We start from the raw sequence: 14,633 nt of genomic DNA on the forward strand, positions 1-14,633 counted from the left end.
TCTACTGCCCTACTCCTGTCCTTAGATAAATAACACCAGAGGAAGAAGACTCTCTGGCCTCTTACATCAGGGACACATGAAAAGCCACACTGAATATGTATGAACTCCAATATACTTTCATAGAAGGGTTTAAGGATGCCATCCCTGGTTATAATTTTTAGGACCAAATATATATATATATATATATGTATGTATATATATATGTGTATATATATGTGTGTATATATATGTATATATAGGTGTGTGTATATATGTACATATATATGTGTGTGTATATATGTACATATATGTGTGTATATATGTACATATATGTGTGTATATATGTATATATATGTGTGTATATATGTATATATGTGTATATATGTATATATGTGTATATATGTGTATATGTGTGTATATATGTATATATGTGTATATATGTATATATATGTGTATATGTGTGTATATATGTATATATGTGTGTATATATGTATATATATGTGTATATATGTATATATGTGTGTATATATGTATATATGTGTGTATATATGTATATGTGTGTATATACGTATATGTGTGTATATATATGTATATGTGTGTATATATATATACACATACACATACACACACATTTAGGATAGATGTATATTTAGGATATATAGGATAAATATATATATTTAGTGCCATGGTTTGGGTCATGAGGAGGTTTGTTGACATAAAAATTATGCTCATAAGTATTATGCTGAGACCCATTCTTGGGAGGAGATGTGGGGGTGTCCTAGGCTGTGCAAAACATAGCTGTGGAAACAGAAGTTATTAAGAGAAAAGAACAAGCAGTCAGTGAGAAGTTAGATAAGAGACCGTAATAGAATAAAAGCATCAGATTAGTGAATGGTTATCCTAGTAATTTGGAAGAAAAGGAATAAAAAATGGAGTCAGACTACTAAATGGCAAAAATGAGGACTTGAAGAACTTAATTTTATACCTGAGCTTTGCTTTGATTGAAAGTTGAGAAATCTTGTGATTTGTTGGTATCAACTCAAATTAACTTATTTTTCATCTCAACATGAAGAATATCAGCTCTAGCCTTTTGGAATTTCAGCAACTCAAATGCTTGTTAGAACTTATCCAGGACTGCTTTCAGGACCCAAAATACTAATAATCCATATGCCTTTTTTTCCAGCTGAAATTAGCTGTCTTAAGAGTTATTTTTCAGTGCTCTGAGGATATCCACAAATATATCCCAAGGCACTCTGAAGTGTGTTTTCAATCTTTGGCCCTGCACACTAGGGATGCACACTGGATGTTGCATGGAGTGTTGCCTCCAGTTGACTTTGATTGACACAATAAACACCACGTGAGAGCCCCCTCATGAAGGAGGGCTGAGGACTTGGAGTCCAATTCTCCACCTCCCCTGACAGGTAGGCTATTCAGTGCCTTGGGAATCCGACATGAAGGACTGCTTATAGCAGTCCTTGAAAATTTTCTGCCGGGCGCGGTGGCTCACGCTTGTAATCCCAGCACTTTGGGAGGCCGAGGCGGGCGGATCACGAGGTCAGGAGATCGAGACCACAGTGAAACCCCGTCTCTACTAAAAAGACAAAAAATTAGCCGGGCGTGGTGGCAGGCGCCTGTAGTCCCAGCTACTCGGAGAGGCTGAGGCAAGAGAATGGCGTGAACCTGGGAGGCGGAGCTTGCAGTGAGCCGAGACTGCACCACTGCACTCCAGCCTGGGCGACAGAGCAAGACTCTGTCTCAAAAAAAAAAAAAAAAAAGAAAATTTTCTACAGAATGTGAACTGGGAGAAGCTAAATGCTGTACTTACAAGCTGGGTGACCTCTCCATTGATTTTTACCATAGCTCACTGAAACATTTTCTAAATTAACAGGTATAAATTCACAGACAGATCAGAATAGATCCTTGGTCCTCTCCATTTTTCTAGCACTTTTGTTGCCAGAAATTCAAATCCAACCAAGAGAAAAAGTGGGTAGCTAGCAAGAACAGATAGTTTCTCATATATTAGTGGCAGTAACCCAACTTTGAGAAAATACAGAGAAAGAGAAGAAAAAACCATTAAGACTGCAGTGTTAGCTGCCCAGTTACAATTATTCACAAAGTGAGCAAATACTTATTTGGGCCACCAATAAATAAGAGGGCACAAGCTAACAGGAAGTTAATATGTCACTCTTGTAAAAAGTCAACACATTAGAAAAGGGAATCTTGGATGAGATTGAGAAAGATGCAAGGGATAAAACCTGACAAGCTTTACAACCTCCTTGAGGAGGTCTTCCCTACTCTGTAAAGTCAGACAGAAAATAATTGGCAAATGGAGCAAAGCATGGGCAAAATTGATATAATGAGGAAACAGAGCTGGGAATGGATAAATTTATGTGTCTGTTTCTTTTTCCTATCTTTTAATCCTTTTTTACCCTTTCTTCTGGATACTGGAACAACATATTCTGCAATTTCTACAGACCTTTTCTGTTTTATCCTAAACTAGGAAAATATGCAGATATAAGTATTTCTGGACTATGTCTACCTCTTCTTTCTCCTCTGAGGTTTTCATGCAAATAGGCCCTCTCTAAGAAGAATATGCCTTGTCCCCTAATATGCCCAATAATCTTTTAAAAAAGGGCCTGCTGTGTAAACCAAGGGCTATGATCTTCTGTACTCTGAAGAGAGTGCTTTTGGAGCTTCTGGGATGCAAGGTATCTGCATTGCTAAATATGTGCTTTCTGAAACAAAAGATGCCTGTGGGAGAGTAGGAGTCTTACTCAGTGCTGGAGAAGCACTCCCAAGTTACAGAAAATAAACCCATATCTATGAGTCCTAGGAACAAATGATAAAGATTTAACAAAAGAGATCAATACCATTGTTGTAACTTACAACAGAGAAAAACCTTGGCCATGTGTAGAACATTTTCTCTATTTTTACCTCAAATACAATGTAATTAGAAAATTTTTTAAAAAACCGGCATAGTTTAAAAAAAAATAGGCACATTCACTTCATAATGCTTCCATATTGCCTGTGAGAAAGTTAGGAAAACTTGGCAGGGAAGGTCAAACTGTTTATAGATTTACGCATGATCTTAGAGAAACAAGTTGTGATTCCTCTGATACTTGTAATTCCCAATCTTGCTATTGTTTTAATATCTGTTCCTGAGTTATCTAAGTATTTTTCTGTCATGGATTTATGTTCAATGGTTTGTTCTCCATGTTTAGCTGGGGAGTCGAGGTTCCTGTTTGAGTTTACCTGTGGAGCGTGAGGCTTTCAATATTTGTGGCAATGGATCTTCCTGGAATTCAGAGAGTCACCTACTCTATTCTCTAGGCATTTATAAGAAAATATAAAGAATATTCGTCACATTAGGATTCCGTGCTAATTGTTATTGATAGCTGCTAATAAGTTACATGCTAGTAAAGAAGACATTTTAGCTTTACTAAATTTCTTAGACTCCCAGGACATAAAACCTCGCTAGCTAAGTTGCAATATTACCAACTGAAGTAAAATATTTGGGATCTGTGTTATTGGCAGATGAAAGTGGTTGCATCTTGAAGTCAGCCTAATATGCAAATGAAACAACATACTAAAAAAAAACTTCACTGATTTTGAGGATTAATTGTAGATCTCTGCCTTTTATGAAAAGGCTAAGCCTCTCACTGAGATGTTACATGAAACATCACTAGAACTCTTTATTAAAGTCAAAATAAGGCTGAAGAAGTCTTATATGCCCTTAAAATAGCTGCTATTTCTTCACTTGTATTACGTTTTTAACCTTGTTAAAAAAGTGGTTCTACCTTTTCTGTCTTGAGATTAAGGGTTACTCCAAAATTAGGCCTTGATTATAGGCACATTGCTTACTTTCCTGGGTTCTTGTATTTTGTTTCTCTGGAAATGCGATGACATTTATAAGGTACAGTGGCAACCACTGAATGAAAAGGCTCATTCAGTCCTTGACTCTGAGAAATTTAACTTACTTACAGGTACTTCATGTCGTTACTGCTATTTTACAAGTTCATAAGACACAACACTTGTCAGTATGCTGTCAAATGAGCTAAGAACAAGTCCTACTGTCTAATCCTAATGCTATTCTAGGAAGGTGCAAACTTTTGACAGCTACTCTGTGGCCAGATCTTGACAGAATAAGTTGAACTTGACTGTCTCAGAGTCATTGAGGAAGATACTGGAGCATGGTCTGATTTTTCTAATATTCCTATTCCCAATGTTGACTGAATATTCATCAATATATTCTGTGTGAAAGACCCACAAAGGAATATAAAAGCATCTTCTATGGTAATCAACCCTCATGAACCTTAGAGGCTTCTGTTTTTCGAAACATAAAATCAGCCCAAGTGGCAGAATTGTAGTTATTATACCAGCTGTTAAATTAGCCACCAGTTATAAAGCAGATATCTATACTGATAATAACTATATGTTTGTGGTCTGTTATGTGACTAGCCAACTTTGGAAGAATAGATGCTAACATCCATAGGAACTAAAATATTACATGAGAAACTAATTTCTGATTTAGTAGAGTCATTCAAACTTCTCTAACAGATTTATGTAATTTATTGTAGAGCTCACAGTGGAAAACAAGATTAACTCTTTAAAAAGAAATTAATTTGCAGACCTAGCTGTGAAGGGCTTCTGAGGTTTAGACTGGGGAAATCAAACCTCTATCACTTCTATCCAAAACCTCCTATTCATAATTTCAGAAATAGCCAACTCTCTAAGAATTAGAAAATTAGGAATGAAGGAGAACTAAGATGAACACCATAGGAAAATGAGAATTACATAATGAAATCTTTCCTTTATTCCAATTTTTATATGATTGAGTGGCTTTTTCATGCCACCACCAAGTTCATTCAAGCAAAAGGAATATGCTGACAACTTGAAATCTTTGTAATAGGATCATATAATTCAGGAAATAATATGAAGATATGCTCTTTGTCAGAAAAATTCTTTACTTACCTAAGATAAGTCAAGAAAGCCTACTAAGGCCCATGATACCTAGAATCTGCTGGCACACGAACTTTGTAGAACTTCCACCTTTAGAAGATAGTAAATATTTTTACCAATATTGTATATTGGTGTCTGGATAGGCTAAAGCAGATGCTCAGTGATCAAGCTCTTACTGAATAATATCATCTCACTTGAGATATCTGCTTTATAACTGGTGGCTAATTTAACAGCTGGTATAATAACTACAATTCTGCCACTTGGGCTGATTTTATGTTTCGAATTCCTGAATATCTGGAATTCAGTAGGGGAATCGTTCTGTATCTATGGGAATTCGGGAGCTTTGTAATTCTCTACAGATACCAATAATTTACCTACCTGTTATCCCCAGTCTTCTGAACAAGTGCAATGAATGAACCACATACCCTAAAGAATTATTTAGTTAAATTATGTAAAACCTTAACATCTGTTTCATTTAAAATAAGATTATTTATTTTAAATGAAATAAGATTATTTATTTTAAATGAAACGGATGTTAAGGTTTTACATAATTTAACTAAATAATTCTTTAGGGTATGTGGTTCATTCATTGCACTTGTTCAGAAGACTGGGGATAACAGGTAGGTAAATTATTGGTATCTGTAGAGAATTACAATAAATCCCTCTAGCAAGCCCAACATTTCTCCCTTTGAGTTTGGAAGGTCTACGAATCTTGGGCTTAAGCCTAACCCATTCTCTGATACAATGGAAGATCCTCATGACCATATATGATACTTAAAGAGTTTATGGGTTTCCCTGGGCTCACCTTGCCAACATGTGGCCAGATGCTGAAAAAGCCCCCTGGGGAAGTGTGTCATTGATATTGAACAGGAAACTCAGTCTATATCAAAGTGTTCTGATGACAGACTGTGACCACACTGGACAGAACCCTATCAAGTGTGGTTGAGAATTCACAGTGCTATCAAGATGGAGAAACCTAAGTGGATACATGCTTCACATGTGAGACCAACATCCACCATCGAGTGGGGTATAATTCCCATTTAGCACCTTAAGGATAAATTCTCTAGATAGTAACCTTGAATAATATGCAAGCTGAAGAGAAAAACTTATTTGACAGACAGCAGGAGAGATAGACTGTTTTGTTACTAATACATTCTTCTGAATTATTTTGACCATTATAATTTTGATACTTAGTTTGTATCAATTGAACATAAAGCTTATTATTAGTCTTTCTTTTAAAAGTTAGTATCTCAACCTCAAGGAATTTTTTGGTAATTAAAAATTGTCCTGAATATGAGATCAGGACTTAAGAAACCCCTTTCTTTGTCATAATACTTCAAACTCACCAACTGCATGATTTAAATTCAGAAGACATGAAAAATTTCAAATCTTCCCATGGATTAGTCAATATTACTCACAAAAATCTTAAGTATCATCACCCTTTGTGTTATTGAAGATACTGATGAGAAGAAATGTTTAACTAATTAAGTTGAACATAATTATATTCAAATTGAAAGTCCCTGAAGGGTATCACAAAACTCCAACAACTCTGTATCTTTTTTTTTTTTTTTTGAGCAGAGTTTCACCTTATTGCCCAGGCTACAGTGCAATGGCACGATCTCGGCTCACCACAACCTCTGCCTCCCAGGTTCAAGCGATTCTCCTGCCTCAGCCTCCCGAGTAGCTGGGATTACAGACATGCACCACCATCCCTGGCTAATTTTGTATTTTTCGTAGAGGTGGGGTTTCTCCATGTTGGTCAGGATGGTCTCAAACTTCCAACCTCAGGTGATCCACCCGCCTTTGACTCCCAAAGTGCTGGGATTACAGGTGTAAGCCATCATGCCTGGCCCAACTCTATATCTTAAATAGCCATGGGGGTCCAATTTAATAAAGCTTAAATAGACGCACAGATGAGGAGGAAATATCCCAGCCCAAATGGTGAGGGTTAGTTTCTTCAAAAGCCCCAAAATATATCATCCCCTAAAAATGAGCCTACCCTACTTAGAACCTGGCAGTCTCCAGTCCCCATACTTACAAACTTGAGGATAATTAAATGGTCTGTGTCATTTAATATTACAATAGCTAATGTGAGTAAACTGAATTCTACTTGTACATGATAGGCTTTACCACTATGAAATGTTTTTACACAGGGACTAAAATGGCACTATGATCAAACTGAAAGAGATTTCTTTTTTTAATAGATGTGATCTGGCTTTGTTGCCTACACTGGAGTGCAGTAGCACAATCATAGCTCTCTATTGCCTGTAACTCCTGGGCTGAAGGGCTTCTCCCGTCTCAGCTTCCTGAGTAACCGGGACTACAGGCACATGTTACCATGCCTGCCTATTTTTTTTTTTTTTTTGAAGAGTCAAGGTCTTGCTCAGGCTGGTTTCGAACTTCTGGCCTCAAGTGATCCTGCTGCCTTGGTCTTCCGAAGCACTGGGTTTGCAGGCATGAGCCACCATACCTGGCCAGAGATTATTAAATACAGTATTGGGGGAATAAAAACTAGGACTACAGTTGTAAACTCTTCTGATATAGAAAGAATTACTGATAAACTTAGTGCATTGGACAACTTGCAGAAACGTGCAAACATGATAGAATCAAAATCTAAACAAGATATGACAAAGAAAAACAAAAGTGGAATTGGGAAAGCATTTGGAATTGGATATCTGGTAATAAAATCCTATTGCAAAAAAATATATAGTAAAGAATTTTCAGAAGCCTTCACTTGCATGAGTGTACAACCACTGGTTATTCAACAACTACAATGTATACTTGCTGGTACTGAAGAACAAGATTACACCTACTCAGACAAACAATTAGGTATTGGACATACTACTGTCTATGTAGAGATTAAATGATGGTGTAAAAAGGTTGATCATATTATAGGTAAAAGAGCTGAAATCTGGCATTGCAGATTGAAATTTCTGAAAACTGAAATAATAAAACTAATTTCACTAAAGTATGTACATTTGCTTATTTACATAGTTTATAATGTGTTATATAATTCATGAATCTTCAAAAGAAATATATTGAGCTATTCAATAAAAATTTACATTACAGCTTTAGGCCACTGAGCCCCATCTATTGATTATGTACTTGGTATAAATTGGGGAGGGGGGAAAAAACAAAACAAGAGTGAAAACTAAGCCTTAAAATATAAAGCATGTAGCAAAACAGACTACTAAAATTATTCTCAATTTCTAACCCCATTATATGATGAAGGAGAATTCTTATGTGGAGGTAATAAAGAATCTGTTCAAATATGCATCAGTGGTATGGCAGTTTCAAATAGCCCACTGAACTAGGAAATATTCACCACCAAGGAGGTCAGGTATACTGATTTGGTCAACCTGGATATTGACATGGGATGTTTTTATGGATTGATAGCTCCACTTGATGCTATCTTGTCACAAAATATTATTACCTGATGTTGATATAATTAACAATTCAATACAAAAAGTAAGGTCTCTCTACAAGACAAGACCAACATCTCTGTAATATAAATGGGACTCTGAGTGTAATAGATTTAGGGTTTCTGAAAGAATTTTGAAAGTTAAGGATCCAACGCCTGTAATCCCAGCACTTTGGGAGGCCGAGGTGGGTGGATCACGAGGTCAAGAGATTGATATCACCCTGGCCAACATGGTGAAACCCTGTCTCTACTAAAAATACAAAAAAATTAGCTAGACATGGTGGCGCACACCTGTAATCCCTGCTACTCGGGAGGCTGAGGCAGGAGAATCACTTGAACCAGGGAGGCGGAGGTTGCAGTGAGCCGAGATCGTGCCACTGCACTCCGACCTGGCAACAGAGCAAGACTCTGTCTCAAAAAAAAGGAAAGAAAAAGAAAAAGTTAAGGATCCTACCAACAAAATTGGAATATGAGACTGAGGAAATTCCTATTCCAGCTAAACCCAGAATTGATTATGTTGATGAACACATGAATTTCATGTGTGTGAAAACATGTGAACTCCTCATTGTCAGTCTAATGAGAGTGAAAGCAAAAAACAATGAAGATGCGGGGAAATGACAATACAGAGTGGGCTCATAAGTGCATTCTAGATACTGGGATTACTTTCCATTAAGGTGTATAATTTTAGAATATCTCACAAATAGCCCATGCAAAATCCTGCTGAAAGGCAACCATAAATATAGAGAGAATATGTAAAAAAAGTGGCATGGTCTAATATAGGCCAAACAAGGCAAGGGTGTATAAAAACCTCAAGGTCCCAGTATGACAAATCATGCTTGTATTGCACACCCATTAAAAAGTCTTCTAAAAATTTTTTTTAATGGTGAGCAGGCAGGTTTATTCAGAAAAAGCTCAGATTCATACTTGTAAAAGTCTGAGAAAAACATTAAAATGCTATTACGATACAGTTGACCCAAACAACACAGGTTTGAACTGTGCAGGTCCACTTACTTATCTGTGGATTTTCTTCCACCTCTGCCACTGAGACAGAAAGACAAACTCCTTCTGCTCCTCATACTACTCAGCATGAAGATGAGGATGAAGACCTTTAGGATGATTCACTTCTACCTAATGAATAGTGAATATATTACTTCCTTAATAACATTTTTTTCTCTAGCTTACCTTCTTGTAAGAATACAGTATATAATATATACAACACAAAAAATACGTGTTAATCAACTGCTTTATGTTATCAGTAGGGCTTCCAGTCAATGATAGACTAACTACTAGTTAAGTTTTTGGGGAGTCAAGTTATATGCAGATTCTCCACTGAACAAATGTTCAGCACTCTTAACTCCTGTGTTGTTCAAGGGTCAACTGTATATACGTTTAAGAGTTATTGTTTACCCAGTAGATCAAGCCAAGACCAAGTTAGGTTTATGTGTTTTTGGCTTAACCTAAGAAAATGTTCAGACTAAAGCAGTCCATCAATAGAACAGACTGCCTTTTAAACCAGGGAACAACTTGTCTTTGTAGGTACTTCAGGTATGTAAATGACCATATGTGATCTGCTTTGGGTCATCTATGGTCCCTTCCAATTTAAAACTTCTCTATTCATGAACGTTGCATAACTGAATTGTGGATTTCATATAAATAATATCTTATTGCCTACTTTAGGTTTGAAATGTTTTCCTTCTCAGTTGCATAGATATGTATAGCACCATCCCCACTATGAACTCTGATGTAGAAAATACCAGATTCTAAAGTCATCTGTGAGGCTAAATAGACTTAGGCACTTCCACATAATGCTGCCAAAAGCAACAGCTTAAAGGTATTACTTGCTTAACATGTCATTCCAAACACATACACCATGATTAGCAGCTAAATTTAACAGTATCTTTCTGCTTTGAAAAACACTTTATATACCTTTACAAAGAAGCCATAGTATCTCAGGGTAGAAAAACTCAACAGGTAGAAAACATGGCCTTCTCTTAGAAATGAACTATGTAATTTTGAGTACTTATCTCAAAATCATCGCAGAAACATATCTAGTGCTTGTGGAAAAAGAATCAAAAGATCTTTTTTTTTAGCTAAAGGTTTTGAGTTTTTCTTGTGACATTTAAGTCTTTTATTATATGCTGATTTTTATGATTATCTGTTTCATAATGGTTATTCTTGCCTCCATGAAAGGGAAGACTAGAACAAAAACCTGTCAAGAGCAAGTTCTAGCTCCATCACCGACTTACTAAATGACCCTAGGCAAATCATGTGGGCTCTTTCTTGTGTTTTAAGTTTTACCTCCAATGAAGTAACTACCTCAGACTAGCTGTGAAGCTCGCATAAGGTGATGGATTTGAAAATGCCTTGCAAAGTATGAGCAGTTCATACATAGAAAGTTTCATGTACTTCTGTATATTGCATGATGCTCACCCAGGGTTAGGTTGATAACAGTTGTTGATCCAATTATGAAATAAATAAAAAGAACTCTTTAAAATAATGAAGTAAAATAGCTAATTTTCCTGTTGTAGTTTTAAAAACTATATAACTATATAACTGAACATTTATGTTTATTATATATAATATGATATGCAATTATATAAGACATACTATTAATGTTTATATATAATGCTTAAGTAATTAAACAATTATATTTAAATATAAGTTATATTTTCCTTCACCAGATAAGACAAAGAACCTGTTTACTTCTCTGAGGGATTTATTGGTTCCTGTGAAATCTGTGGAGGCCACTAACACTCCATAGCCAGAGAATGACAACATATGATTTTCTTTTCAGTCTTGTAGTATCCACAGTAGTGATGTCTATCCATGTACAAGTGTCTGTCCAGAACATTCATTAAATTCCATGCCTGCTCTGTGTGTCATGGGGACAGGGACAGAAGACAGATTCACTGGTGGTACTTTCTTTTCGATTTTTGATTTTTTATTTTTTTAAATTTTATTATTATACTTTAAGTTTTAGGGTACATGTGCACAATGTGCAGGTTTGTTACATATGTATACATGTGCCATGTTGGTGTGCTACACCCATTAACTCGTCATTTAGCACTAGCTATATCTCCTAATGCTATCCCTCCCTCCTCCCCCACCCCACAACAGTCCCTGGAGTGTGATGTTCCCCTTCCTGTGTCCATGAGTTCTCATTGTTCAATTCCCACTTATGAGTGAGAACATGTGGTGTTTGGTTTTTTGTCCTTGCGATAGTTTGCTGAGAATGATGGTTTCCAGTTTCATCCATGTCCCTACAAAGGACATGAACTCATCGTTTTTTATGGCTGCATAGTATTCCATGGTGTATGTGTGCCACAGTTTCTTAATCCAGTCTATCGTTGTTGGACATTTGGGTTGGTTCCAAGTCTTTGCTTTTGTGAATAGTGCTGCAATAAACATACGTGTGCATGTGTCTTTATAGCAGCATGATTGATAATCCTTTGGGTATATACCCAGTAATGGGATGGCTGGGTCAAATGGTATTTCTAGTGCTAGATCCCTGAGGAATCGCCGCACTGACTTCCACAATGGTTGAACTAGTTTACAGTCCCCACTGGTGGTACTTTCAAACAACCCGGTAGGCCTTCCCTTTGGGGTCTGTCATGACAATGATACCCCAGGCGGCAGTGCTGAGGCCGGTGACCATCTTCATAATGGTCCATGGACCCGGGGGTTATCCCATCTTCATGGGCTTCCTTGCCACCCAGTACACGTACCCGCCCACCCCCATCAGCCCCAACCCAGAAAGCATGCGACAGCTCCAGCAGGTCTTCAACAGGCAGTGTTCTGCTGGGGAGGTCAGCACTCCAGGTGTAGCTGGGGGTGCAGGCTTGGTGGGCGCGGTGGCGGTATTGGGAGGCGCAGTGATCTTGAGGGACTCAAAAGGCTGGGACAACTGAGACCCCATGTTCTGGAACTCGGCCTTCCTAAAAATTATGTTTTAAAAAAATACATAGAATGGGTAAGATGAGGAAAAAGCATAAAACGGTCAAAAACACTGGGAGAATTCAAGGTCCATTTTGACAATGGTAATACAAATAGAAAAACTGACAAGAAAATACATCTTACATTAGAAAACATGCAAGAGTAGTTGTATACAAACGAAGACACGTACCAAAAATAAGTAACAAAATATGAATGCATATACATAAAAAATGTAGTTTCAAACAATTCAAAAGTAAAATGATGCAAGACATTAAAATATTCACAAACAAGCTTGAAAAATAAGAGCTGACGCTCGAATTAGACCAGTTCAACGGAAGTGCGGGGTGTGGTTGGGCACCCGCCGCAGAAATCGCGTGGCACCCAGGCCAAGGCTGCAATTTCCCATGTGCGCTTGGAGAGGACGCCTGGGAGGGCGCCCACCATGCCCAGGGGCAGGCTATGTGACTGCCAGGTCTGCTGTGAGTGGTTTCTGGGCCAGTCTGTTTGTTTGGTCCTGACCTGGTTGGTGGCCCTAGCCTGTGCCGAGTGGTCCCGGAGTGGCCCAGGGGGTTGTGTGTGGGGAGCCAGCGTGGGCAGCAGAGGTGCTTCCTGGGGCCTGCAGTAGGGCACAGCCTCTGCATCTTGCGTGAGCCCAGTGACCTGCCTGTCCTGTCCTTCCAGGGTTGGGTGGTGGGGAGGGCCAAGGGTGCCCCGTGTCCGTGACAGGCCAGCGTTTCCAGCAAATGGGTCCATGGAGGGAGAGCATACCTGGGCTCGCGCACCCTACTGCCTCATGAAGTTCTGTTTGGACACCTGTCCTACTCCTGTTCCCCCAGATGGTGACCACGGAGGAAGACTTGTGTTGGACCCAATGGCCCTCGGCCAGTGTCCGTCTGCCAGGTGCCAGCCCCCAGTGCGCTGAAGCTCAGGCCATTCCTGGCGCCCTGGCCTCCTGTACTGAGCTGTGGTGAGCCCATCCAGGTCCTGCTGGATACATGCGTGGGGAGGGGGGTGCCCTGGGTTGGGTCGATGATGAGAACCTTATATTATCCTGAAGAGAGGTGATGACTTAAAAATCATGCTCAATAGGATTACGCTGAGGCCCAGCCTAGGTGAGAATTTTGGAAGAGGATGCTGGGATCCAGAGGCCCCCGACAGAGCCACTGTATTTTGGGCTACAGACCTAGAGGCCCTGAAGGGCATCTGAAGGGGGCCCAAGCCTATCTCTGAGCTCCCCCGTGAGGCAGTCCAGGATCCCTGTGTGGACATATGCTGGGACTCTGGTTCCCTAGGGGCAGGGCATGTGGGTGGCTCCTCCCTGACCCCCATTCTCCCCTGTCTTTCAGTGAGCTCTTCTGCCCAGGCAGGCCCCCTGGCATTGACCGGCATAGGTGAGTGGATCCTGCTGGGGTCATGGGCCATGAGCCAGGCTGCTGGGGTCGCTGAGGGTCAGCCTTTGGGACAGGAGAGTTTCCTTAGGGAGCCAACCTGAATCCCCACTGGGGAGGGCTAGGTTCTCCAGGAGGGCAGCTTCCTTGGGAGTCTGACCCAAGGAGGATATCTTCTCTAAAGCCCTGCAGTGGTGAGGGTGGTCCAGGCAGCAAAGGGTTCCTTCAACCCCACCCAGGACAGTGCCCAGCTGAGACTCAGTGTGCAGGTCTGGCCACAAGGACTGCCCAGGCCATATGAGGGGGTCCGTAGGAGCTCTGGGGCACCACAGGGGTCACACAGGAGCTTTCCTTCCCCAGAGAGGGGTGAGCGATTGGGCCTATGGGGTCAGGCCTTTGGAGATTCAAGGATTGGGCCCCACCTATGACCCTGAATGGGACCGAGCCTTTGAGCAATGGACCATCCCAGTGGTGCCTCTGAGCCTAGTGGGCAGCAATGTGGCTTCAAGGGGGATGGGTCAAGGCTGAGCTCTGGCTGGTGCCTGGTAGTGCTGCAGGATGGCCCTGGGATTTGCTGGCTTTGGGCAAAGGGGCCAGCCCGTGTCCTTCTGGGTGTCACCCCTTCCCTGTGGGCAACTAGCGGGAAGGGTGGCATCCTTAGGTGGAAAGGCCCACTGCCGAGGGTCCTGTCCCAGGAATTTGCCTCCCATGCTTCTTCTGATTCACAGACTCACCTCCAGGGTGGTGGGGTCTTGGGCCCGAGGAAAGGAGAAGATACCGTGTGTTCCCCAATTGGCCGAGTGTGGCTCGGCTCTGTGTTTGGGAGGTGTGTAGGGTATGAATGGGGACCCACCAGAGAACACACGTGGCCCAGGGCCCCAGGTTATGATTTCCCATGCACACTTTGAGAGAACTCTGGGTGGGTGCCCTCCACTCCCAGGCACAGGCTATGC

At 40.2% G+C, this 14,633-nt stretch overlaps 2 protein-coding genes, 1 non-coding gene and 1 pseudogene across 3 annotated transcripts in view; 3 read left to right on the plus strand and 1 right to left on the minus strand.

Annotated features, from left to right (window-relative positions):
- The first annotated feature begins 671 nt into the window (after positions 1–671).
- Positions 672–730, plus strand: LOC129483722 (uncharacterized; annotated as a pseudogene).
- Positions 731–9,230: 8,500 nt separating this feature from the next.
- On the minus strand, positions 9,231–12,284 carry LOC129482513 (distal membrane-arm assembly complex protein 1-like). The gene is made up of 3 exons (XM_055278449.2): positions 12,081–12,284; positions 11,932–11,997; positions 9,231–11,281 (listed from the first exon to the last, which is right to left on the minus strand). The coding sequence occupies exons 1-3, from the start codon at positions 12,273–12,275 to the stop codon at positions 11,180–11,182; spliced, it is 363 nt and encodes a 120-aa protein (XP_055134424.2). The 5' UTR covers positions 12,276–12,284; the 3' UTR covers positions 9,231–11,179.
- An 839-nt stretch (positions 12,285–13,123) lies between these two features.
- LOC129482512 (uncharacterized) overlaps positions 13,124–14,633 on the plus strand; it is a 39,168-nt gene continuing 37,658 nt past the window's right edge. The window contains exons 1-2 of the mRNA XM_063640227.1: positions 13,124–13,259; positions 13,639–13,683. Coding sequence (XP_063496297.1) covers positions 13,129–13,259; positions 13,639–13,683 — 176 coding nt within the window. The 5' untranslated portion in view covers positions 13,124–13,128. The remainder of the gene's footprint in view (positions 13,260–13,638; positions 13,684–14,633) is intronic.
- On the plus strand, positions 13,316–13,397 carry LOC129483676 (small nucleolar RNA SNORD115). The gene has a single exon (XR_008658181.1). It is a non-coding gene; the product is annotated as a small nucleolar RNA SNORD115 (small nucleolar RNA).

The sequence above is a fragment of the Symphalangus syndactylus genome, chromosome 5, assembly GCF_028878055.3.
Source record: "Symphalangus syndactylus isolate Jambi chromosome 5, NHGRI_mSymSyn1-v2.1_pri, whole genome shotgun sequence".
Taxonomy (NCBI): Eukaryota; Metazoa; Chordata; class Mammalia; order Primates; family Hylobatidae; genus Symphalangus; species Symphalangus syndactylus.

What these genes read in the sequence shown, in the direction of transcription:
- LOC129482513 (XM_055278449.2), bottom strand. Translation starts at nt 12,275, where the DNA reads ATGGGGTCTCAGTTGTCCCAGCCTTTTGAGTCCCTCAAGATCACTGCG. An exon ending in TGATGGGGGTGGGCGGGTAC is followed by an intron (nt 11,998 to 12,080) that starts GTGTACTGGGTG and finishes CACCGGCCTCAG; the next exon opens with CACTGCCGCCTGGGGTATCA. An exon ending in GCCTACCGGGTTGTTTGAAA is followed by an intron (nt 11,282 to 11,931) that starts GTACCACCAGTG and finishes AAAATCGAAAAG; the next exon opens with AAAGTACCACCAGTGAATCT.